This window comes from Anolis sagrei, chromosome 8 (genome assembly GCF_037176765.1).
Source record: "Anolis sagrei isolate rAnoSag1 chromosome 8, rAnoSag1.mat, whole genome shotgun sequence".
In the NCBI taxonomy this organism is placed as follows: domain Eukaryota; kingdom Metazoa; phylum Chordata; class Lepidosauria; order Squamata; family Dactyloidae; genus Anolis; species Anolis sagrei.
Window position 1 is genome coordinate 43,812,213 of NC_090028.1, and position 25,161 is coordinate 43,837,373.

The window sequence follows — 25,161 nt, forward strand, 5'->3', positions numbered from 1 at the left end:
TAAAATAGTTCTTCATTTTAATTATTGTATTATTTAAAGTGTTTTTTGCACTACAGATAAGATATGTGAGGTGTGGATAGGAATTCATTCATGTTTTTGTTTTTTTCAAATTATAATCCGGCCCTCCAACAGTTTGAGGGACTGTGACCCGGCCCTCTGTTCAAAAGGTTTGGGGATCCCTGGTTTAGGGCTTTCTAGGCCAAAGCCAGCACTTTGAATTGGGCCCAGTAGCAAACTGGCAGCCAGTGGAGCTGGCGCAACAAGAGGGTTGTATGCTCCCTGACCGCCGCTCCTGTTAACAACCTGGCTGCCGTTTGTTGGACTAGTTGAAGCTTCCAGACTGTCTTCAAAGGCTACCCCAGGTAGACAGCGTTGCAGTAGTCTATACGGGATGTAACTAGAGCACGGACTACAATGGCTTCAAACTACAGGAAAGGAGATTCCATCTGAACATGAGGAAGAATTTATTTATTTAAGGTATTTCTACCCCGCCCTTCTCAACCTTAGAAGGGGGACTCAGGGTGGCTTCCAACCGCCATACGTTGATGCCTACAATTCACACAACAAAATACATAGTAACAGTAAATCATAACAGTTAAAACAGTACATTAATACAATAAAAATATGATAGAAAGCCAGCCTGGTGGCCATCGTTTTGCCAAGTCCGTAATTAATGAATTAATTCCGCTTATCATAGTCCGTTTCCAAAGCTTTAGTCGTCATTGTCCATTGTCAGTCTGCCAGATTATCCAAAGGCCTGGCCCCATATCCATGTTTTTAATTTCCTTCTGAAAGAGAGGAGGGATGACGATGATCTAATTTCCCCGGGGAGTGAATTCCACAGGTGGGGGGCCACCACTGAGAAGGCCCTGTCCCTCGTCCCTGCCAATCTCGTTTGTGACAAGGGTGGGGCCGAGAGCAGGGCCCCTCCAGAAGATCTTAAATTCCTAGACGGGACGTAGGAGATACGTTCGGACAGGTATGCTGGGCTGGAGCTGAACTTCCTGACTGTGGGAGCCATTCAGCAGTGGAACTCTCTGCCCTGGAGTGTGGTGGAGGCTCCTTCTTTGGAGGCTTTGAAGCAGAGGCTGGATGGCCATCTGTCGGGGGTGCTCTGAATGCAATTTCCCTTCTTCTGGGCAGAATGGAGTTGGACTGGATGATGGCTCACCAGGTCTCTTCCAACTCCACATCCCATTGACTGCAATGGCAAATCCAGCTTTTGGGATGCTGTAGATGAGTGGTTCCCAACCTGAGGGTCCCTGCCCAGGTGTTGAGGCCTACAACTCCCAGAAATCCCAGCTCGAAAATAAATACTCGAATTCTATATAAATAAAAATGTAATGTTCGTTTGTGGGATTAACATAAGTCAAAAACCACTGGACAAATTGACACCAAATTTGGACACAAGACACCTAACAGCCCAATGTATGTCCTTCACTAAAAAAAAAACTATTATATTTCATATATAAGAATTATTATATTACAAGATTATAATATTATTATATATTTGTGTTGTTATATTGCATTATTATCTATATAAATAAAAATGTCATGTTCGTTTGTGGGATTAACAAAATTCAAAAACCACTTGGTGAATTGACACCAAATTTGGACACAAGATACCTAACAACGCAAGGAGTGACCATCACTCAAAAAATTGATGTTGTCATTTGGGAATTGTCGTTGCTGGGATTTATAGTTCACCTACTATCACAGAGCCTTCTGAACCCCACCAACAACGGAATTGAACCTATCTTGGCAGACAGAACTCCCACGACCAACAGAAAATACTGGAAGGGTTTGGAGGGCAGTGTCCTTTGGTTTTGGAGTTGTAGTTCACCTACATCCAGAGAGCACTGTGGACTCAAACAAGGATGGATCTGGACCAAACTCTGCACGAATACTCAATATGCCCAAATGTGAACACTGACGGAGTTTGGGGAAAATAGAATCTTGACATTTGGGAGTTGTAGTTGCTGGGATTTATAGTTCACCTACAATTACAGAGCATTCCGAACCCCATCAACGATAGAATTGGCCCAAACCTCCCACACAGAACCCCCCATGACCAACAGGAAATACTGGAAGGTTTTGGTGGGCAGTGTCCTTTGGTTTTGGAGTTGTAGTTCACCTACATCCAGAGATCGCTGTGGACTCAAACAATGATGGATCTGGACCAAACCCGACACAAATACTCAATATGCCCAAATGGGAACACTGGTGGAGTTTGGGGGAAATAGAATCTTGACATTTGGGAGTTGTGGTTGCTGGGATTTATAGTTCACCTACAATCACAGAGCATCCTGAACCCCAGCAACGATGGAATTGGGCCAAACCTCCCACACAGAACCCCCATGTGGGCCACAGCAAGGCGTGGCAGGGGGCGGCTAGTAATAAATAAAAATACTCGAAATAAATAATACATAAATAAACTCCCAGAAATCCCAGCCAGTTTGTCAGCTGGGAAGGCCAAAATACCTGTGGAGGGAGGGAGGGAGGGAGGGAGGGAAGGAGGGTCCCACAGGTTTGAGATCACTTGCTCTGGATCTTGACAGGCCTGCTGGTGAGGGGCCACGCGCGTGACGTCACTTCCGCTGCGCGCCCTCCATCCCTCCTGGCCGAGCCTGCATTTGAAGTTGGCGCCCTCCTGGCCCTCCCATGGTGCCTTGCGCGGCGCTCCCTTCCCCGCCTCCCCCCGTCGGCCGGGCCCGCGCAGGCGCAGTGGCCCAGCTGGCCCGCCATTTTGTGTCCGAGGCGGCTGTGGAGCGATTCAACCGCGAGCTGGTGCGGGGCGCTGGCGGGCGGGTGAGGCGGGCGGGCAGGCCGGCGGAGAGGGGGACGTCGGCGGGGCCCGGGCGGGGCGGGGCCCCCGGCAGCAGCAGCAGTAAGCCCGTAGGCCGGCCAGGCGGAGGCGCCTCCGCGGCAGGTGAGCGAGCGAGCGAGAGCGCGAGCGGCGCGGGGGGTTTGCAGTCGCGGTCTCCGGCCTCTAGGTGTCACGATGGGGCTCCGGCGGGGAGGAGGCAGGAAGGCGAGCGGCGGCGGGAGCGGGCTTTGTCTCCCTCTACCGTCCCCACCGCCCTCATGCCGGACTCAAACCAGCATTAGGAGCAGCAGCAGCGCCTCCAGCGCCGAGTAGGCCGCCCCCTCAGCCGACGCCCTCCTTCCTTCTCCCCTCAGCCGACGCCGCCGCCATTATGGGCGCGGAAAGACAACCCAAAGCCCGCCTTCACCCCTTCAGGCCCCGAGCCCCCTTCCAGGCCGCAGTTCCAAAACCCCCTCAGCGTGCATTACTCCCAAGCAGGCTTCATTGTGTGCCTAGGCCTCGTTTGGATTACTCCAAGGCAGGCTGTATTATGTGCCTAGGCCTCATGCTGATTACTCTAAAGCAGGCTGCGTTGTGTGCCTAGGCCTTTCCTTGCTGGGCTTCTCGGATTACTCCAAAGCAGGCTTCATTGTGTGTCTATGCCTCGCTTGGATTACTCTAAAGCGGGCTGCGTTGTGTGCCTAGGTCGAGGCCCCTTCCAGGCCTTCCCACCCAGGCCGCAGTTTCAGAACCCCGTCAGGGTGGATTACTCCCAAGCAGGCTTCATTGTGTGTCTAGGCCTCGATTGGATTACGACGAGGCAGGCTGTATTGAGTGCCTAGGCCTTTCCTTGCTTGGCTTCTCGGATTACTATAAGGCAGGCTGCATTGTGTGCCTAGGCCTCGCTTGAATGACTCCAAGGCAGGCTTCGCTGTGTGCCTAGGCCTCTCCTTGCTGGGCTCCTCTCTCCTCCTTTTCCCTCCCCCTCCCCGCGCCGCTTACCGCGCTCTCCGCGCCCTCTTCTCTCTCCTTCCTTCCGCCCTCCTTTCCCTTCGCGGCTCTCCCGCTCCCTTCTCCCGCGGCGGGGCTGTGCTGCGCGGCGCTGCTGCTCCTCCTGCCGCCGCTGCTGCTTCTTGTTCTGCGGAGGGAGAGAGGCAAGCGAGAGAGCGCAGGGCGGCCGCGCGGGACTCGAGCTCCCTCTTCCTTCCAGGCGCGCAGCAGCGGCGGTGGAGGTGGCAGCGCCATGCAGATCCTCCGCCCGGCGCCAGGAGGGGACGCCGTCGTCGTCCCTGGCACCGCGGATACTGAGGGGAGCCTGGCCCCTGTCTCCTCGCACAGCCTTCATAACAATAATAATAGTAGTAGTAGTAGTAATAACAATCTATTTAAACTCCCAAAAGGGACTCGGGGCGGAATGCAAGGCTACAACCGTACAAACAGAACATGTAAACCTCACAACCTCTGAGGATGCTTGCCATAGATGCAGGCGAAACGTCAGGAGAGAATGCCTCTACAACAGTGGTTCTCAACCTTCCTCATGCTGCGATCCCTTGATACAGTTCCTCCTGTTGTCGTGACCCCCAACCATAAAATTATTTTTGTTGCTACTTCATAATTGTAATTTGGCTACTGTTATGAATAATAATGTAAATATCCAAAATGCAGGATGTATTTTCATTCACTGGACCAAATTTGGCGCAAATACCCGATAAGCCCAAATTTGAATACCGGGGGGGGGGGGGTTGATTTTGTCCTTCGGGAGTTGTACTTGCTGGGATTTATAGTTCATCCCCAAAAGGGACACAGGGCAGGATGCAAGGCTACAACCCAGCAAACAGAGCATATAAAATATGCAACAAAACAGAATTAGACCAAAATCAGTTTTTTAAAAAATAAACATCAAAAGCATAAAGATAACAACCTACTGAGAATTAACCTAGGACAGCTCCCTCAAAATGAATGGCCGGTAAAAACCCATCGGGTTTTCCTATGTTTAATGGAGTGGATTGGCTATAATTGGGGAGAGAGTTCCAACTGCAAAACATCAAGAAGTAAAATATGCCCGCGTGAGGCATGTAGACATGCTCTTACTGTTACGTGGTTTAGTCTCTGTCACATGGCACTAGGTTTGAACAGATTAAAATAAAAACTACATGCAAACATAGCCCCCCCCCCCAAAAAAAAACCCAGTAAAAAACAGCAAAAGGTTAAAAAATACATTGGACCTAATGCAACTCTCCCAAACTTTTTGGAGGGATTAGATGACAATTACAGAAATATATATATATATACACATACATACACATCTATATTGTAATAAGACAAATTAAAACAAAAACCTACATACAACACAATATATAAAAAACCCAACATAAAACAAAACAAAAGAGTAAAAAAAACTACATTGGACCTAATGCAACACTCCCAACCTTTTTGGAGGGACTAGATGACAATTACAATGACATGCACACACACACACATATAAAGTAATTAGACAGCTTAAAACATAAACCTACATACATACATATATGAAGAACCCAACATAAAACATCAGTAACAACAAAAGTGTTAAAAGATACATTGGACCTAATGCAACACTCCCAAACCTTTGGAGGGACTAGATGACAATTACAATTTTCTGTAATTAATTTTTGTATTTCAACTGATTAAAGCATAAACCTACATGCAAACTTATATAAATCTAACAAAAACAAATCAACAAAATAAAAAATGGATCTAATGCAGCAATTTCAAACTTTTTGCGGGATTAGATTATTACAGTGAGTGATATATTTGTTTGCAATTAATTTATTTTATTCGGACAGATTAAAACAAAAACCTACACACAAACATATTTCAAAAACCAACAAAAACAATCATCATCATCAACAAAAGATTTAAAAATACGTTGGACCTAATGCAACACTCCAAAACTTTTGGTGAGACTAGATGACATAAAAATATCATAAACAACAAAAGATTAAAAATACTTTTTCTAGAATAATACTACTACATCCTAAACACCAATTTTTTTTTTTTACAAAAATCTACATTTTTTAAACTCAGGACTTTACATTCTCTGCCTGGTGGTTATAATCTCAATTTTCTACACCCATTTAGCGAAAAGAAACCATTGGACAACCTTTCCCCACATAATAACACACTTCTAGTCTAAAAAAAAACAGTGATGGGGATTTGGCCCGATCTTTACTGGAGGACATTTCTGGAGTTAAAAGATTTCTCCTTAATCAGCGTAGTCAATGTATCAGTTTCTGCAGCTTCACTTATTTTCATAAGCCAATCATCTTGTGACAGAATCATCACTCTTTCCATCTTTGAGCATAGGTAATTTTTGCTGCTCTTGTCATGTAGAGCAATAACTTTCCCCATGTTCTATTGAGTTGATCATTTAACATCCCAAGCAGATAGAGTTAAGGTTTCATTGTGCTTGGTTTGTATTGGTTAGGACTATTGTTTTAGATCTAGTGCTGCTCTTTGTAGTTTTAGTTCTATGTCTCATGGGAAACTAGGATTGTTTGAATATTGTTTTCTCTAACTGTTTTGTCTGTATCTTTTCTGTATTTCTCAATAAAAATGAATGTTAAAACTAGGGTGATATCCCCCCCCCCCCCCCAACAACTTAAGACATTTCTCTTTGAAATCAGACATTTGGGGAAGAATGAGGTGCAGGTAGCAAGGATGGTTGTGGGCGAAATTTTGAGGGGGTGAGTTTTAAATGTAATTTTAATGGTATTTTTTGTATGTTGACTTTTGTATCCACCTGCAAATATTTTTGTATATTTTGTTTTGCATTTTTATTGGGTATGTTAATTTGTTAGCCACCTTAAATCTCTATGAGGAGACAGGCAGGGTAGAAATAAAAGTAACAATCACAGCAGTCCTCTACATGCAGAAGCCCTGAAATTCTGAACCTTTGCTGATATTATTTCTAGAATGCAGTGCTGTTTTGTGGTAGGAACTACAATTATAAAACCTTCTTACTTTTGACTATATTCTCCCACCCCATTCTTGGTGCAATTACTTTACTTTTATGGTCTGACAGTAGCCACTTCTGTTTTCCCGTAGCAGCGAGAAGCACACCAGTTTTGCAGAAATTTATAATAGGGTCACCTAGAATTTGATTTTTTTGCAGTATGACCAAAGTTTGAATTTCCCGCTCCTCCATGAAACCCCAGTTGACGACCTTAAGGAAGTCATTCTTAGGCACGGAATGATTGCCTTGGAGTGTTTGTAACTCAGTGACTGCCTGTGCTATAAGTCAGAAATGATTTGAAGGTGAAAAAAGTAATAAATATAGTTCTGTGGTTGTTGTTTTTAAAAGTACTGCTCTTCTGTGTGTTCTTTTACCTTGGATTGTTTATTTCAAAACTAAAATCCCTTGTATAGCTGTGTCTATTTCCACTTCCACCACTCAGTTAAGATTCACCACCAAATAACCACATTATCTGTTACTCTTTTTGAAGCTCTTTTCTGCCGTGAAAACAAGTAGTTGTGTTCTTTTCCCATTACTCTCCGGGAGCTTTTGAGCAGGTAGTATAGAAGGGCACAAAGGAGCAAACGGAGTTGCAAAATAGCTCAGCCTAAACTGCTTTTACATATATTTTTGGCTAAAATGGCTTTTCAAAAGTTATGATTTAAACTGGTGAAGTCGCAGGCCACTGTAGTTCTGTATTCCCACCCCTCCCCCAATGGCTTAATTCTGATTACATTTTGCCAAATTTATTTATTTACTGTATTTGTATACCGCCTTTTTCAGCCCGTAGGCGACTCAAGGCGGTTAACGGTAAAATTCAATGCTTACAATATCATAAATACAATTAAAAATGTAACATAGAATAAAAATTAAACATGTCAATAAAATATAAATTCATAGTGTCTCCTTGTTAAAAACGTTGTCCGGTCTCATTGTCGTCATTCCATTTTCCTATGTCATTTAGTAATCAGAGGGCTTTCCTACAGTGGCCTGGCCTTAGGAGAGTACAGGCAGTCACTGAGTTACAATCAGTGAGAGAAATCTACCCCTCAGAAGGGAAATTCACTCCTGAAAGAGTTATTAGGTCGAAAAGGTGTCTACTGAAGCTTTCTCACCAATCACTGTTTCCACAACAAGCCAACTTTTTCAAATTCACTGATTGTTATGGATTGTTTTTTATTCCCAACCTTGTTGTATTCTGTGTGTTGTCGTACTCTTAAGTGCTTTTGTGAGCCGCCCTGAGTCCCTCCAGGGAGATGGTGGCTGGGTATAAATAAAGGTTGTTGTTGTCTCTTGGAATTCTTGGCAACTGTGTAGCAAATTCAGTCTGTCATATTTGTCTGACGAAATTGCCAAATTGGTGGAAATCTCTACCATTGGTTCATGTAAAATGCCAAGACATCTTCCTATATAGAAATGTTTGTCCCTCAATCTCTCTCGCTTTCTCACTGTCTTTTCCCCCCAGCAGAACGGTGACATGGAAGGCGAACCGGTTGAGGCTATTGGCGAAGAGTCTGAAACTTTCATTAAAGGCAAAGAAAGGAAGACGTATCAAAGACGCCGGGAGGGTGGGCAAGAGGACGATGCTTGCTCAATTCCACCCAACCAGGCAGATGGAACTGAAGTAGTACAAGATGTAAATACTGGTGTCCAGATGGTCATGATGGAGCAACTAGATCCAACACTGCTTCAGATGAAGACCGAAGTCATGGAGGGTGCCGTCCAGCAGGAAGCAGAGGCCACTGTCGATGACACACAGATAATAACCTTGCAGGTTGTAAATATGGAAGAGCAGCCTATAAACCTTGGTGAACTCCAGCTTGTCCAGGTGCCTGTTCCTGTGTCTGTACCTGTTGCCACGACGTCAGTGGAAGATCTTCAGGGGGCCTATGAAAACGAGGTCTCCAAAGGAGGCCTCCAAGAGGGGGAGCCCATGATCTGCCACACCCTCCCTTTGCCAGAAGGCTTCCAGGTAGTAAAAGTTGGGGCCAATGGGGAGGTGGAGACTCTGGAGCAAGCGGAACTTCAGCCCCAGGAGGATCCTGGTTGGCAGAAGGACCCAGACTATCAGCCCCCAGCCAAAAAGACAAAGAAAACCAAAAAAAGCAAACTGCGTTACACTGAGGAGGGGAAGGATGTGGATGTGTCTGTCTATGATTTTGAAGAGGAGCAGCAGGAGGGCTTGCTCTCAGAAGTCAATGCAGAAAAGGTGGTGGGCAACATGAAGCCCCCAAAACCAACAAAAATTAAAAAGAAAGGTATGTAGACCTGTGGATTGGGAGACTTGGGGAATGTTTAAGATCTGTGCTCAATCTGAAGTTTTGCTATACAGTCTATTGACTTTTTGTGGACTTGTTTTTTCACTAATTTGATTAAAATGTGCTCTCTAGGACTTACAATGTGACTCTGCAGTCAGCTTCCACTGGAGCATAAAGCCCGGGGGGGGGGGGGGGGACGACTAGAGATTCTACGAGGGAACACCTCTCTAGAAATCACTAGATTCTCCATTGCAATTCTGTGGTCAAGAGGACGTTGACCATAGAGTGGTGCTGAAGGATCTAGGGGTTCCTAGAAAGATGTTTTCTCAGGTTGAAAAATGTGTAGGTGTTCTTTCCACTCTCATGGGGGTCCTGTGCAAATATGGAGGACTGACTGTCCCTTCCTTGCACAAAACACTGCCTAAAACATGGGCATACTTGGAAATGTGTTTTTATTTTCCCTGGTATCTTCAGTGACCCACTAACATAAAAGCATTTTCCCACCCACCCCTACTCCTGATTAATCTGTTGTTATTGTGCATTAAAATACAGATACAGGGGTGATTATGTTGCTTTGCCTAGTAAAGTTTGGAACCAGAAAGCTATAAGGTTGACTCACTATCAAGATTGGGAGAATTGCCTTTTATTCTGCTTGATTTAAAAAAATGGACATGGGTCAGATAATTAAATGCCTATTCATTGACTTTCTATGGTATGGTACGCTTTGATGAGTTGTGTATAGAAAAGCTGTCATTTTTTAGATTTCTGAAGGGTCTTGTTTTCTGGACAGGCGTGAAAAAGACATTCCAGTGTGAACTGTGCAGTTATACTTGCCCACGTCGTTCAAACTTGGATCGTCATATGAAAAGCCACACTGATGAGAGGCCACACAAGTGCCACCTTTGTGGCAGAGCTTTCCGGACAGTCACGCTGCTGAGAAACCACCTCAACACTCATACAGGTACAATCAGTCCCAGAATCTCTAACTTGTAACATCTGTGCTTGATTCTCTGGATAAGAGCAGATAGTGAATGGATTTCCTTTTGGATGAGCTAGAGATAGAGCTGCAGATATTTGAGGCTAATAAAGATGGGGAAGAAATTAATGCCCAATATAAGTGACCTGATCTTTTTGTATCTGCAGATTCCCCAAACCATTGCTTGTAACCTTCATGTTGCAAAGTACCTTTAAAGTACAACTTTTCATGAAGCAGCAGCTTCATAAAAATGCTATACCTAAAACCCCAGAAATTCCTGTGTTTTGTTATCCAAGTTGTCACAAGAGAGTTTGTTAGAGATTGCCATTTTTTAATGTTGATGATAAAGAATTGTCATTCTTTAATGTTGAACGTTCTGAAATGTTTTTTGTCTGTGGGATTCTTCAGGTACTCGTCCTCACAAGTGCCCTGACTGTGACATGGCCTTTGTGACAAGTGGCGAGTTAGTTCGGCATCGCCGCTATAAACATACCCATGAGAAGCCATTCAAGTGTTCCATGTGCGACTATGCCAGTGTGGAGGTATGTTTTGATTCTCTTCTCGTTCCTATCCATGCTAACTTCTGATTTGTTGGGTCCTCTGGGTTTTTTCCCCCCAATGGCTGATTATTATTATATTTTTTTGCTTAGCCTGTGATGTCTTATGGCTGAAAGATTATTATGATATATTGAAGGATTCTTTCACTGTTTTAAACTGCCCGTCTGCCCTGGCAAAACAAAGTTTGTCTTTTTGTAACCTCTCTTCATGAGCTCTCTTTTCCTTCTTACAATCTGTTAAGTTGGCCATCCAAAACATTTCACAAAGATAGGTTTTTTGCAGTGCAGGTGGGCTTGCAAGATGCAGAGATAAATCTGCTTTGTATGGAGATAAAAAGATATAAATAAACATAATGATAATAATAATAAATGAATGGGGGAGAGACAGAGGAATTTTTTGAGGCATAGTTTTACACATTTTTGATGCAACTGATGATTTTTGATGGGTTACCTCAGGGTGTCTGCTTCTGAGTCAAAATTCCTGGGGTGTGTCACTTGAGTGCATCAGCTGTCAAAAGCGAGGTGGGGATCAATGTTTCTTTGGAATTGTGATTGTGGCCATTGTCCAGAGAATTGCACCACTTGTTTTAGATGTTCAGGAGTACCCCATTTGTCCAATTTTACATGGCAAAGTGTATGTGTGTGGGGATTTAAAAAGCAGAATTCTTAATTCAGAAAAATACATTCCTTTATGACACCTCATATTCTAAAATCTGTCTCTTCTGAAAATAAATCTTTGCAAGTATTTTTAATAAGAGATGTAAAACTATTTGCAGAAGCAGTGCAAAGGATTAACACAGGGGGAAAAAGGAATATTTTGATAAATAATATTGGGCATATGCATGAGGGTTTTTTGTTTGTTTGTTTTTTTGCATTCCAACAGGTATTTCAGACCTTTCTCTTCTCAACATATAATTCAAAAAAAGCACATATCAGAATGATAACATGGGTACTTGTGTGGGCTGAGTGTGATTAGAAATTCACTACAGAATGGTCTTTGTGTTGCTAATCCCATTTTGGTCATTCCTGACTTTCAGGTCAGCAAGTTGAAACGCCACATTCGCTCTCACACCGGAGAGCGTCCATTCCAGTGCAGCTTGTGTAGCTATGCCAGCAGAGACACTTACAAACTGAAGAGGCACATGAGGACTCATTCTGGTACGGATTATGCTGTGGGCAAATGGCAGCCTGTGCTGGGCCTTCTTTTTGTGTTGCTCCCTTGACCTGAAACACTTCCGAAGTTTCTGTATTGTCATGGGAAAGGGGCAGGAGTGGCTTCCATATTATTGTTTAAGTGGTTTGGGTTAAAGCCTGCCAAGACAAGAGTTTCTTCTCTGATCAGTGCAACAAGAAGTGGGATATTGTGAGATTTATAGTGTCTCGTAGCTGAATACCAAAATTTAATGTTTTCTGACAACAGCTGTGTGGGTAAAGGTGAGAGTTTTGTTTAGGAGAAAGGAGGGGAGATACATTGGTGCAAACAACCCTAGTTGTTGTATCTGCTTCACAGTAGTTGAGGGATTTTCCTAATTTTTCTTTATCCCTTCTCTTGGCTCTGATGGAGAATAGTCTTTCCCAAGTCTCCTCCTGCACTTCTGACCCTTGTTGCTTACACAATTGAGACTTTTGTGCTCAACTATTTCTTTCCCTTCTTCTGAAAGGTGAGAAGCCCTATGAGTGTTACATTTGCCACGCTCGCTTCACCCAGAGCGGGACTATGAAGATGCACATCTTGCAGAAGCACACAGAGAACGTGGCCAAGTTTCACTGCCCTCACTGTGACACTGTTATTGCACGGAAGAGTGACTTAGGTGAGTGTGTTGCAGGAAAAAAGGTAATTGAGAAAATAGAACAAAGTTGAGAGGGAACAAAATTGAGGGAGTCATCACTGACCGTTGGATTTGTGAGAAACAACCTGGATATTGTGTGAATTAAGACAGATAGAATTTTTAGTTATTGATTTTTCTTTGTTAAAGTGACTTATTGTGTCTCTAGTGTTATCTTAGTTACACATCCGTCTATATATTGATTTTAGTTCCTCTGTTTCAGCATATTCTGAAGAGTGAATAAAAACAAATGCAGAAGATGTTTGTTCTTCTGGAGCTAGAATTCAGCAGTTTATCATCATGCTAAAGTAGCCTTCAAGAAATAAGCCTGAGTGCTGTGTAACAAAATCCTAGCATTCTTTGTTTCTGTGACCAGGTGTCCATTTGAGGAAGCAGCATTCCTACATCGAGCAGGGCAAGAAGTGTCGTTACTGTGACGCTGTGTTCCATGAACGATATGCACTCATCCAGCATCAGAAATCTCACAAGAATGAGAAGCGCTTTAAGTGCGACCAGTGTGACTATGCATGTCGACAGGTGAGCAAATGGAGTGGAAAACATTGGTTACACAAAACCATTACAGGACGGCTCCTTAAACTGTGGGTCCTGATCCCAAATGGGTCACCTTATCTCAGTGTTGGGGTCCTAAATAATTTGTCCAGTTAGTGGCCGTTTTAGATATTTGCACAAATCTGTTGTACAGTGTTTGCAAGGAGTTCAACAGAAGATGCTTCTTTCCCAAAGAAGAAAACCAGCCTGTTAAGCAAGGCTTGCAAATACTGGTTTGTTATCAGTAAATGTTTGATTTTTCAACTCTTATATAACTTCCTGGGTCACAAAAAATATGACTCCAAAGGATATTGCAAGTGGGGAAAAATTAAGAAGCCCTGCTCTAGAAAGTTGCCAAAACCTTTCCTTCTTTGATCAGTGATTACTTGTTCTTTGGCCCTTTCTAGGAGAGGCACATGATCATGCACAAGCGAACCCACACTGGAGAAAAGCCTTACGCCTGTAGCCATTGTGACAAAACCTTCCGTCAGAAGCAGCTGCTCGACATGCACTTCAAGCGCTACCATGACCCCAACTTTGTCCCAGCTGCCTTTGTGTGCTCCAAATGTGGCAAAACATTCACGCGGCGTGTAAGTTGCATTTTAAGCTTGCGAGATGAACTTTGTTTCAGTGGAACCCTGAATTCTGTAAACTTAGTGAGATGAAAAATAGTAGATCAGAGATATCCACTTCCTTGTTAATATCCATAGGTAAATGGATATTAACAAGGAAGTGGGTGCCTCTGATTCAGAATGTGTTATCACTACCAAAATCCAAGCTCACAAGTTTGCTGGTGTCTTTTTCACTATTAAGATGGGGGATCCTAAGAGACAAAAAAACCCAAACTGATTAATATTGTGCTATTTGGCTAGTGTCCTACCAGTCAATGCTGATCTGTTTCTGTCCATCCCTAGTGTAATTGATCCAGAATTATTACACCGAATACTGAAAACCTGATAATGTAAAATATGGTGGTGGGTGCAGCTCTTCACTGGGGTATCTACAAGACCCCGGCTGTAGTTTGGTGGTAACAGTCCCAAATCAACTTGAATAGAGGTGGTTCTGCTGAAAGCCACTCCCACACAATTTTTTCTTGGAAATGTTTCCACTTAAAATGGGAATGATTGCAAAAGCTTAAAAAGTATCGTTATTATTAGTATAGTAGTCTTAACATAGTTTGTATCCCGCCTTTCTCCTTATAGGGATTCAAGGTGGCTAACAACCACACAATCCAATACAATTTAAAAGTAAAACAAATACAAAAAAATTAAAAACAAATATCATTGTGTGGATATAATTTAGTGGATGTATTGTGCCCTGTCAGTTCATGGGAAGTGTTGTAGAAACTAGGAATGAAAATCTGGCTGTATCAGATGCCAGGTGTATATTTTCTTCACCTTTGGGCAGCAGTCTTCTCTTAGTACACTTCGTTTATCACCACTGGTAACTAAATTCTTATTTGGTTTTGGCTCTAATATGCTAAATAACACCATTGCCTTTTAGTAGAGGATCAAATCTGTACATTTTGATTCAAAAAGATGGGTTCAGTCACATCTCATCAGCTAGTTGTTGTGTGTCTTCCAAATGTTTCCGATGTACGGCGAGTGTACCAGTACGCCTCACTGGGTATCCATCAGGTAGTGCCCATTTCTATTATTTTCTTCCCTTTCCCTGATCAGAATACTATGGCCAGACATGCGGATAACTGCACAGGCCCCGACGGTGTTGAAGGAGAGAACGGAGGGGAGCCCAAGAAGGGGAAGCGAGGTCGAAAGAGAAAGATGCGCTCAAAGAAGGAGGACTCCTCTGACAGCGGTGAGAACCCTTTCCAAATGAGACATCCTAGCCTTGCATGCCAGCCTGCAAATCATCACAGATTCACGGTTACATACCCCATGGTTTATTTCCTCAACTGTGCACTTGCTTCAGAAGAAGTAACTTGCTGGTGGCCACTGCAGCTCTGTTGCCAGCTTCTTAACATTTTTCCATAGACCGTATTTTCTGTGTGAACATCTGTTTTGCAAACATCATTCAAATTTGAAAGGTGTTAGAGGGGTGAAATTCATAGGGAAGCTCATCATTTGGGTTGTTTAAAGCTCAGTATCCCACACAGACATTCTTTATTATGCTACTAATGTATTTTGTATATATTTTTAAAATCTTGCATTTTCACTCCCTTGTGGGACACTGAAGGCATTTAGTGCCACTCAGCAGAAAGCAGGCACAAAATAAAACTACTACTAATAATACGTTTTATATATACCCCGCTCCCTCTCCCCAGGAGGACTCAGGGCAGCTTACAACGCAACAAACAAATACAGGGTTAGTCAAAATGCATAGGCCAATAAGCCATTCAGTACAATAAGTGATATACAAAAATAATCACATATCAATTTTTTTTAAAGAGAAGTTTTATTGAATTTCATATAGGATACAACGAAAGAGAAGAATAAAGTATAGGAAAGTGAAGGAAAAAAAGAGAAAACAGATAAAACCCTAAAAAAACATTCTACAAAAATACACGTACCCTTTAAAAAAAGAAGAAGAAAAAAAGGGGGGGGGAATGACTTCTATTCCATCTTCTTGGATAGTATTCTCTTATTACTCAAAAATATTTAAAAAATTATTAACCATAATATAATTGTCTCTTGTTTTTTATTTTCCCAAATTGTCCAGATAGTCATGAAGATCGTCCCAATTCGTTAATAATCACATATCAATTAATATACAACAAAATAAGAAAATAATATGAGTATAAAGACTAAGAAGCCCTATAAAAACAATATATGGCGCTGTTTAACCATCTATTCCTATGATTAGAGTCTCCAGAATAAAATTATAGTCATAAAGTAGTTAAAATCCTGTCCAATAGGGTGTTTTTTTTCTTTTAGCCATTATTAAAAGCCTGCTTGAACAGCCAGGTTTTTGCCTCCTTCCTAAACGTTGTAAGGATAGGTGTTTGTTTAATTTCCCTGTGGAGGGCATTCCAGAGTTAAATAATTAAACCTCTACAACACTTCATGCTGCTGACCTCACTCTGTATATGTTTGAGTACATACATAAGTGCCATCTCCTACTCTCTTAACTGGAATAGTGGACTGAAAGTGTGGAGGGCCTTCTAGGCATGGTGGTGACCTTCCTAGCAATAATATTCTGGCTTCCATATGCAAAATTGTGGATTTCATTTCCGAATAAAACTTAAAGCAACCCATCTCGAAGTGAACATATTCAGTCTGTTACAAGATTCTTGCCTTCAGTGATCATTGCCCTGAATTTACTTACTTATTTATTTGAACATTGCAGAGGAAAATGCCGAGCCAGAGTTGTATGATATTGAAGAGGAGGAGGAGGAAGAGACGGCAGTTGAAATCGAAGCTGTACCTGAAGAGGAACCTGTTGTTGCTCCTCCACCTCCACCAGCTAAGAAGCGAAGAGGGAGGCCACCAGGCAAAGCCAACCAACCAAAACAACCCCAGCGTAAGTGGAAGGCACTGTATTCCTCATTCAGGGGCTAGGTTTTTGCATGGGGTGTGAGGGAGGGATGAAGAGGTGAGGACCAAGAAGGAGGTATGGAGGCAGATCTGACTGACAGTCACAAAGCTTAAGCAGCTGAGGGGGGAAAGGAAGGGGCCTGAGGCTGTTAGGAATTGTGGGAGTTGTAGTCCAAAGCTCCTGGAGGGCCCAAGTTTGCTCATGTCTGCCTTAGACTGAGTCCAGGCCCTCAAAACTTTGCCTCAGCCCATTTCCTATCTGGGCCAAGGGGCAGGAGGAGTGTGAACCTGGTGACCAGGCCCCTCTTCTGAGACCTGAGGCCTTGGAGTGAATGTACACATTGCAACCTTGAGTTTCAGGAGCAGTCCTTCCTCCTGAATCTGGAGCGGCCATGGGGGCCTTCACACAGCAGCCGCCACATCCTCAGGTGGGGTGGAGTTATCTCTGCAGCAACCTAAAGCCATGGTTACTGTGTGCATGGTCGCACGGTAGTTCTATCTTCGGCTGCCTCATTGCTTTGAGATTCTCTCAGCATGGACTCAGCTCCTGTTGGGGTTTGAGAGCTTCCACTGTGCTGAAGGAGCCAGAAGGAAGCGCTGTCCCCTTGGTTTCCTCACCTGTAGTCAAGATGCCCCCGAAGGAGTCGCTGGAGATGAGAGTAGGCGTTGCTTCTTTCAGGCTCTGCAAGCAGGAGCTAAGCTTAGGTCACGGAAGCCTGCTCTGTGCAGAGAGCTCACAAGAAGCAACACCTCCTCTGCTCTCTGCGGTGCTGGGAAATCCCGAGCAGATGCCCTGCTGCTTCTCTCAGTTCTAGGAGCTTACCCCATGCCTAAAGAAGCCGGGGATGGAGTGGGTTGAGTGAGCACCACTGCCACTCCATTCTCAAAGCTGGGGGTGTTGTGTGAATGTGTGCATGCAACTCCAGCTTCAGGAGAGGGCTCATGGTGGTGGCAATGGCTTGGTCCCCCATCTTGAAGCCAGGGTTGCTCTCTCAACTGCACAAGAAGGAGAAGAAACAGGACTTAGAACAAAAACATTCATGAGCAATCAACAACCACAATAAAACTATATTTATATACCGCTCTGTCTCCCCGAGGGGACTCAGAGCGGTTTCCAAATAGCATAATCAATACATACAAAGAAAACAGCATAAACATAAAATTAACAAGATAATATAAGCATTAAAAAGCACAATAGCGCATATATATTTAAAATAATCATGCCTGTTCAAGGCAATTTAAAAGGGCCTAAGCTAGTGCGATTTTAGAGGGCCCAGGAAATTAGGTAGAGTCTATGGCTGTACATTTCCAGGGCCTCATAGAAGAAAGTGACCTGGGTAATTGGTAGAAAAAGATGTGGCCAATTTCAACAATACCTGGAATATTGTGTCCAATTCTGGACACCACAATTGAAGAGAGATATTGACTCCAAGCTGGAATGTGTCCAGAGGAGGGCGACTCAAATGATCAAGGGTCTGGAGAACAAGCCCTATGAGGAGCGGCTTAAGGAGTTGGGCGTGTTTAGCCTGAAGAAGAGAAGGTTGAGAGGAGATACGATGAGGGCCATGTATAAATATGTGAGAGGAAGACACAGGGAGGAGGAGGGAGAAAGCTTCCTTTCTGCTTCCCTGGAGACTAGGACGCAATGGAACTTTAAGATCTTCCAGGGAGGCCCTCCTCTCGCTCCCACCACCGTCAAAAGCACAATTGGTGGGGATGAGAGAGAGGCCCTTCTCAGTGGTGCCCCCCCCCCCCCCCCGCCTCTGAAACACCCTTCCAAGGAAAGTAAAACAGGCCCCATTCCTTCTCTCCTTTCGTAAGAGCCTGAGGACCTGGTGGTTTCAACAAGGCTTTGAGAATGACTAGTTCGAGCTCAGCCCCAGATATTAGAATCCTAGAGTTGGAAGAGACCTCCTGGGCCATCCAGTCCAACCCTATTCTGCCAAGAAGCAGGAACATTGCATTCAAATCACCCCCGACAGATGGCCATCCAGCCTGTGTTTAAAAGTTTCCAAAGAAGGAGCCTCCACCACACTCTCACAGTCAAGGAAGTTCTTCCTAATGTTCAGATGGAATCTCCTTTCTTGTAGTTTGAAGCCATGGTTCACGTCGGTTCATAGAGAGAGATTCAATCGCAAAGATAGGTGTGGCCCGAACCGTTTAGGGCTTTATAGGTCTTAACCTGCACTTTGAATTTGGCTTGGCAGCTTATCAGTAGCCAGTGAAGCTGTTTTAAAAGGGGTGTTGTATGCTCCCTATAGTTTGCTCCGGTAAGGAGCCTGGCTGCCGCTCATTGTACCACTTGGAGCTTCCGGCCCGTCTTCAAGGGCAGCCCCACGTAGAGCGCATTGCAATAGTCCAATCTGCAATCAGCTGTATGTTGAGGTTATGAACTACTATCATCATTCCCCTTCCAACATTTTAAGCCCAATTTTTGAGACTTTTAATTAGGTTTTAAGGATTTCATGTTTGTAATTATTGTGTCACATACGGTTTTCTTAAGTTGTTTTATAATGTATTGAGGTGTTTTTTTTATGTTATTGATGGCATTGAATGTTTGCCACTGTGTATTTGTTGTGAGCCGCCTTGAGATAGGGCGGGCTATAAATAAAGTTTAATTCATTCACAGTGACTCAGAAATGGTTGGCAGTAGTGATCCTTGGCCCAGTCTTTGTGTGCGTGTGCATGTACACGTGACCCATGCTGCAAGAGGGAGGCCTGGCTAGGAGGCGTGCATTCCCTGTGCATGCTGCCATCCAAGGAGTCCCTGAGGATGTTATTGTTTAATGTTTTATTTTTTATCGCTTAATGTTCATTGGTTTGCTTGAGTTTTATTGTGTATTTCTTATGCTGTTGTTTTATTGAGGGCCTTGGCCTATGTAAGCTGCATCGAGTCCTTCGGGAGATGTTTTTTATTTATTTATTTGTCGTGTCAGGGCAACCAGTCGATTATATTACATTTCTAACAGAACAAAGTAAACAAACTGACAAAATACATAATTTGAGTTTGGTAGTGGATTAAATGTCCTTTGACCAGTATCTGGTCCCTTGGAGCGCCTCCGGTGTTGCCGCAAGGAGGTCCTCCCTTGTGCATGTGGCAGGGCTCAGGTTGCATTGCAGCAGGTGGTCAGTGGTTTGCTCCTCTCCGCACTCGCATGTCGAGGATTCCACTTTGTGGCCCCATTTCTTGAGGTTGGCTCTGCATCTCGTACTGCCAGAGCGCAGTCTGTTCAGCGCCTTCCAAGTATCAGCCATTGGTTGAGTTTCTCGGTTTGAGCCTGCCACTTTTGGACTCTCGCTTGCTGAGGTGTACCAGCAAGTGTCTCTGTAGATCTTAGAAAACTATTTCTTGATTTAAGTTGTTGACGTGCTGGCTGATACCCGAACAAGGGATGAGCTGGAGATGTCTCTGCCTTGGTCCTTTCCCTATTGGCTGCCACTTCCTGGCAGATGTCAGGTGGTGCAATACCGGCTAAGCCGTGTAATTTCTCCAGTGGTGTAGGGCGCAGACACCCCGTGATAATGCGGCATGTCTCATTAAGAGCCACATCCTCTGTTTTAGTGTGGTAAGCTGTATTCCACCCTGGACATGCATACTCAGCAGCAGAGTAGCATAGCGCAAGGGCAGATGTCTTCACTGTATCTGGTTGTGATCCCCAGGTTGTGCCAGTCAGCTTTCGTATGATATTGTTTCTAGCACCCACTTTTTGCTTGATGCTCAGGCAGTGCTTCTTGTAGGTCAGAGCACGGTCCAGTGTGACTCCCAGGTATTTGAGTGCGCTGCAATGCTCCAATGGGACTCCTTCCCAGGTAATAATCCTCAGAGCTCGGGATGCTTCTCTGTTCTTAAGGTGAAAGGCACATGCCTGTGTTTTAGATGGGTTGGGGATCAGCTGGTTTCCCCTGTAAGAGGCAGTAAGAGCACCTAGAGCTTCGGAGAGCTTCTGTTCTACCATCTCAAAGCTCCCTGCTTGAGCAGTAATGGCACGATCATCAGCATATTATTATTATTATTATTATTATTATTATTATTATTATTAACTTTATTTGTACCCCGCTAGCATCTCCCGAAGGACTCGATGCGGCTTACACGGGCCGAAGCCACAAAACACAATACAATAGAAAACATAACACAGCAATAAACAAAGCAAATCAAACAATTAAGCAAAATAACCACAATGACAATACATCAAGACACTATTAAAACTGGTTCGGCCAACGCAATGGGGTACAGGGTTAAAAGTGCTGAGATGGCAGGAGGAACGTAGGATTAAAAGTGCGGTGTGCAGCAACATTAGTTGTGCTAAAGTGCATAGATGAAGCATAGATGAAGCTCTCTGTCCGTTCTGGCAGTGGCTGGTCATTGGTGTAGATGTTGAACATGGATGGAGCAAGCACGCTCCCCTGAGGCAGGCCGTTCTTCTGTTTCCGCTGTCTGCTTCTCTGGCCCTGGAACTCAACAAAGAAGCTCCTGTTTGGTAGCAGGTTTCCTATGAGGCGGGTGAGGTGGTCGTCCTGTGTGATATTATACATTTTTCTCAGGAGGAGGCAGCGGTGGTTCACAGTCTCATAGGCTGCTGACAGGTCTCTGAAGACAGCTCCTGTGATCAAAGCCATCTTCTATGTGCTGAGTCAGGTTCAACACTTGCGATGTGCAGCTTCGGGAGATGTTAGCGGGGTACAAATAAAGATAATAATAATAATAATAATAATAATAATAATATCAGTTACTGCAGTTCCTCCTTCCATAGTTGTATGCAACCTTTATGCAGTTTTCCTTGTTTTTTGGAAAAGTGATATCCTGAAAGTGTTGACTTCTCCCCTTCCTCGTTCCGCAGCCACAGCAATCATTCAGGTACAAGACCAGACCACGGGTACAATTGAAAACATAATCGTGGAAGTCAAGAAGGAGCCTGAAGCAGCAGAGACTGTTGGGGTGGCGGCAGGAGCTCAGCCGGCGGCGGTGGAGGCGCCCAACGGAGACCTCACTCCGGAGATGATCCTGAGCATGATGGACCGGTGATGGAGAAGCAGTGGTGCTGTGACTGAACTGACCTGGGCTCTTTGGAAGTGGCCCAATCCCCCCCCCCCCCCCACTCCTTTTTTTTCTTCTTCTTTTGACCTTATTTTTGGCTTTGGAAAATACATCGGGTTTTTTTACACCATTTTTCAAAACAACCCAAGAAGCGAAACTTCAAATGATGTTTAGAAAGTGATTTGTCTAGAACTCTCTCTCCGTTCAATGTTAGCCTCCTCACCGGATCATGCGACGTGGGGCCATGTTTAAACCCCCAGGAACTGCCTGCAAGTCGGTTGATCCCGGAGCGGCGTTGTTGTTGTTGTTGCAGGACGTGCGGAGCCTTCGCACAGAGAACGTCGGGGGAAAGCAGCGGCCCAGATTCAGGCCTCTGGATCAGCGTGCACGTCCCGTGAAGTCCTCCGGCCTTGTTTCTCATGACAGAGATTTTTAATTGTAAATGCAGACTCGGGAGAGTTGTACAAGTTTTATTGCATTTTGCTTTTTCCTCCTCTTCGTCCTCCAATGAATGACTGGCTCCGCTGTTGGCGCCGTAGGTTCGGCACGCTCCGGCTGGCGTTTTCTTCCCTCCCCGGTGCTTTGCTTCCTGCAAGGCATCTCTGTAATGATCAAGCTTGTAAATAACTTTTTTAAAAACCTTTAAATCTTTTTTTTTTTCCCCCCATTTGATTAAGAGGTTTGAAGGGTGTAAGGGGGGGAAATGCAGCTTAAAGAAAGAACCATGTTTTAAACTATTGCAAGAAAAAAAAAAGGAATTATGCAGGAATTGGTCTTTGTGAAACATTGGGAACGTATCAAGTCGGTGGAGAAATGTGTCAGAAAACCTGCCCCCCAGGTTGGTTCCTATGGACATGGACTTAGGGTGTCTCACGTCAACTCCCTTCTTGAATTTTCACCTTTTTCACAATTCTGATTTTCTTTGCTGTCACGTTTTCTTTTGCGTTTATTATTAATTCTGTGTCGAAAGCCGAGATGTTAATTTTGAATAGGGCTTCCAGGCCCTGGAAACCATGGGCAGGAAATTTTACTAGGTCAGTAATTGCAAGATTTGGGTTCTTCGATTAAAAAAAAGGAAAGAAAAAACCAATAATAATAGTAATAATGTGAAATACAAAAACGATGCCTGTACATGAACCCATCCCATGTTAAAGACGGCGTACGCTTTTTATAGAGCCTCCGCCTTGCTGATTTCAAGAGAGAACTTTCTTCTATGTATGGCTTTTAAGAGAACTATCAGGTTAGCGATCCAATTCTAGGTTGATGCATTTTTGTACTTAGCAGTACTGTGTGATATTTTTCATTATTTTAGGAAAGAAACATGAAATAAAACGTTATAAAATACATAATGGGGGTTTGGATTCCGGGAAGGAGAATATACTGCTGTACAGCTAATAAATAATAATGATTATTTTATGTGTGTGCTTTTGCCTCCTCCAAACCTCCGGACACTTGTGTCGAAATCAGCCCAGAATAGATTCATCCCTCTGCAGACACCCCCATCCTTAGGCAGAACTTGCTATTTCATCACACCAGAGAATGAATCCACTCTAAATCGGGTTGCTGCCTCCTCCAGAATTCTGAGGTTTGTAGTTTAGGGTTGAGCTTTATTATTATTATTATTATTATTATTATTAACTTTATTTGTACCCCGCTAGCATCTCCCGAAGGACTTGATGCGGCTTACAAAAGCCAAGGTCCTTGATAAAACAACAATATAACAATTACATATAAACCAAAGCAAATCAAAAACATTAAAGCAATGACAGTAAACAATAAAACAACACACCGTGATACAATAAAACTAGGCCAGGCAAATGTAATGGGTATTAGGGCTGGGCGGTTTCGTTTCGTTAATTCGTAATTCGTTAATAATTCGTTAATTTTTTTCAATTACAAAACGATAACGAACCATTCTGGAGCAATTTTTTAAAAAAACGAATTTTTAAACACGTTTTGTAAATGCTTCGTATTTCGTTACTGTATTTGTTTCGTTATTGTTCTGAGGTCGTTTCGTTATTATTTCCGCATGTCTGGGGCAAGTTTTTTGTTTAATTAGTGGAAAAAAATTATAATATCACACCAACAGTCAACAACAGAGGGAGAGGGAAGCTTCAGAAGTTTTTGGAGGTTTTTTAGCGTATTTCGCGGTCGCGTCTGCCATTAACGAATCGATTCGTTATTGTTTCGGAAATCGATTCGTTAATGTTTTGTAATTTTTTTCACATTTACGAAATTTCATAAATATCGAACTTTTTAAAAGGAAAATTTTGTAATTATTTTAAATATCTTAACAAAAAAAAAACCCCAAATACAAATCGATTTTAGAAACAAATTTTTCCGTTGTTACCCAGGCCTAATGGGTATGGATTAAAAAGTGCTGAGTGATATATAAGGATTTTTGGATAGGTGCAATGTGCAGACAATCTTAATCTCTAATAAAGTGCGTTTGGGACATGATGCCAGGAGTTTCCTATTCTGGAAAGGCACACCGGAATAGCCAGGTCTTCAAGCTCTTCCTAAAGACTGCCAGTGTTGGGGCTTGTCTGATGTCCTTGGGGAGGGAGTTCTAGAGTCGGGGGGCCACCACAGAGAAGGCCCTGTCCCTCGTCCCCACCAAACGCACTTGCGACGCAGGTGGGATTGTGAGCAGGGCCTCTCCAGATGAACAAAGAGATCGTGTGGGTTTGTATACAGAAATGCGGTCACGCAGGTAGGCGTGTCCCAAACCGTTTAGGGCTTTGTAGGTGAGCACCTGCACCTTGAATTGGGCTTGGAAAATGACCGGCAGCCAATGGAGCTCCTTGAACAGGAGGGTTGACCTCTCTGTAAGGAGCACCAGTTAACATCCTGGCCGCCGCCCGTTGGACCAGTTGCAATTTTCGGGCCGTTTTCAAGGGCAGCCCCACGTAGAGTGCATTACAGTAGTCCAATCTAGAGGTGACTAAGGCATGCCTCTAACAGCCTCCCTGAACTACAAACCCCAGAATTCTGCAGGAGCCAGAAACTGGATTTAAAGTGGATTTATTCTCTAGTGTGATGAAGTAGTTGGCCATGTGTTTTGCGTGGGAGCTCCACCGGAAGACACGCAGTGCAGCATGAGCATCCCTTACCTGGGATCCAGAATGGCCCACCTGGGCGGCTGATACAGCAACACCTTTGCTTTCTGATAGTTCAGTGTACATAAACTTGTTTCATGCACAAATTATTAAAAATATTATATAAAATGACCTTTAGGTTATGCGTATGAGGTGTATATGAAACATAAATGAATTCGGTGTCTAGATGTGGGTCTCGTCTCCAAGATACTATGTGCAAACGCGTAAATGCAAGTGTTTCTGGTACTAAGTATTTTGGATATGGGATTACTTACTTAGTGTTCTGGTGGGTTCATAGGTCACTGTGGAGCCCAATTCTTGACCCACATCTTCTCCCGCAGTGAGGGCATCTGCGGTGGAAGGCGGTCTCGGTCGGGGTTGACTTGACGCGCCTTCCTCTTGGCACCTTTCTCTCTTTCGCCCTCCATTCGTGCCTCTTCAAATTCTGCAGCACTGCTGGTCACAGCTGACCTCCAGCTGGAACGCTCAAGGGCCAGGGCTTCCCAGTTCTCAGTGTCTATGCCACAGCTTTTAAGGTTGGCTTTAAGCTCATCTTTCAATCTCTTTTCCT

The 25,161-nt window shown here is 43.9% G+C and overlaps 1 protein-coding gene across 2 annotated transcripts; it reads left to right on the top strand.

The window, feature by feature from the left end:
* Positions 1-2,748: 2,748 nt before the first annotated feature.
* Positions 2,749-22,903, top strand: CTCF (CCCTC-binding factor). 2 transcript variants are annotated; one of them, XM_060787921.2, is made up of 11 exons: positions 2,749-2,929; positions 8,266-9,058; positions 9,849-10,019; positions 10,443-10,576; positions 11,629-11,749; positions 12,253-12,402; positions 12,794-12,954; positions 13,374-13,556; positions 14,646-14,781; positions 16,270-16,443; positions 21,296-22,903. In XM_060787921.2, exons 2-11 carry the CDS (start codon positions 8,278-8,280, stop codon positions 21,478-21,480), a joined length of 2,196 nt encoding a protein of 731 aa, XP_060643904.2. In that variant the 5' UTR covers positions 2,749-2,929; positions 8,266-8,277; the 3' UTR covers positions 21,481-22,903. The 2 variants fall into 2 exon arrangements, with proteins under 2 accessions (XP_060643904.2, XP_060643903.2); XM_060787920.2 differs by having other exon boundaries at positions 8,269-9,058.
* Positions 22,904-25,161: the final 2,258 nt, after the last annotated feature.

Bases quoted from the DNA above. Each gene is read 5' to 3' on its own strand.
- CTCF (XM_060787921.2), top strand. From the start codon at position 8,278: ATGGAAGGCGAACCGGTTGAGGCTATTGGCGAAGAGTCTGAAACTTTC. The intron at 10,577-11,628 runs GTATGTTTTGAT...CCTGACTTTCAG, and splicing joins GCGACTATGCCAGTGTGGAG to GTCAGCAAGTTGAAACGCCA. The intron at 16,444-21,295 runs GTAAGTGGAAGG...CTCGTTCCGCAG, and splicing joins CCAACCAAAACAACCCCAGC to CCACAGCAATCATTCAGGTA.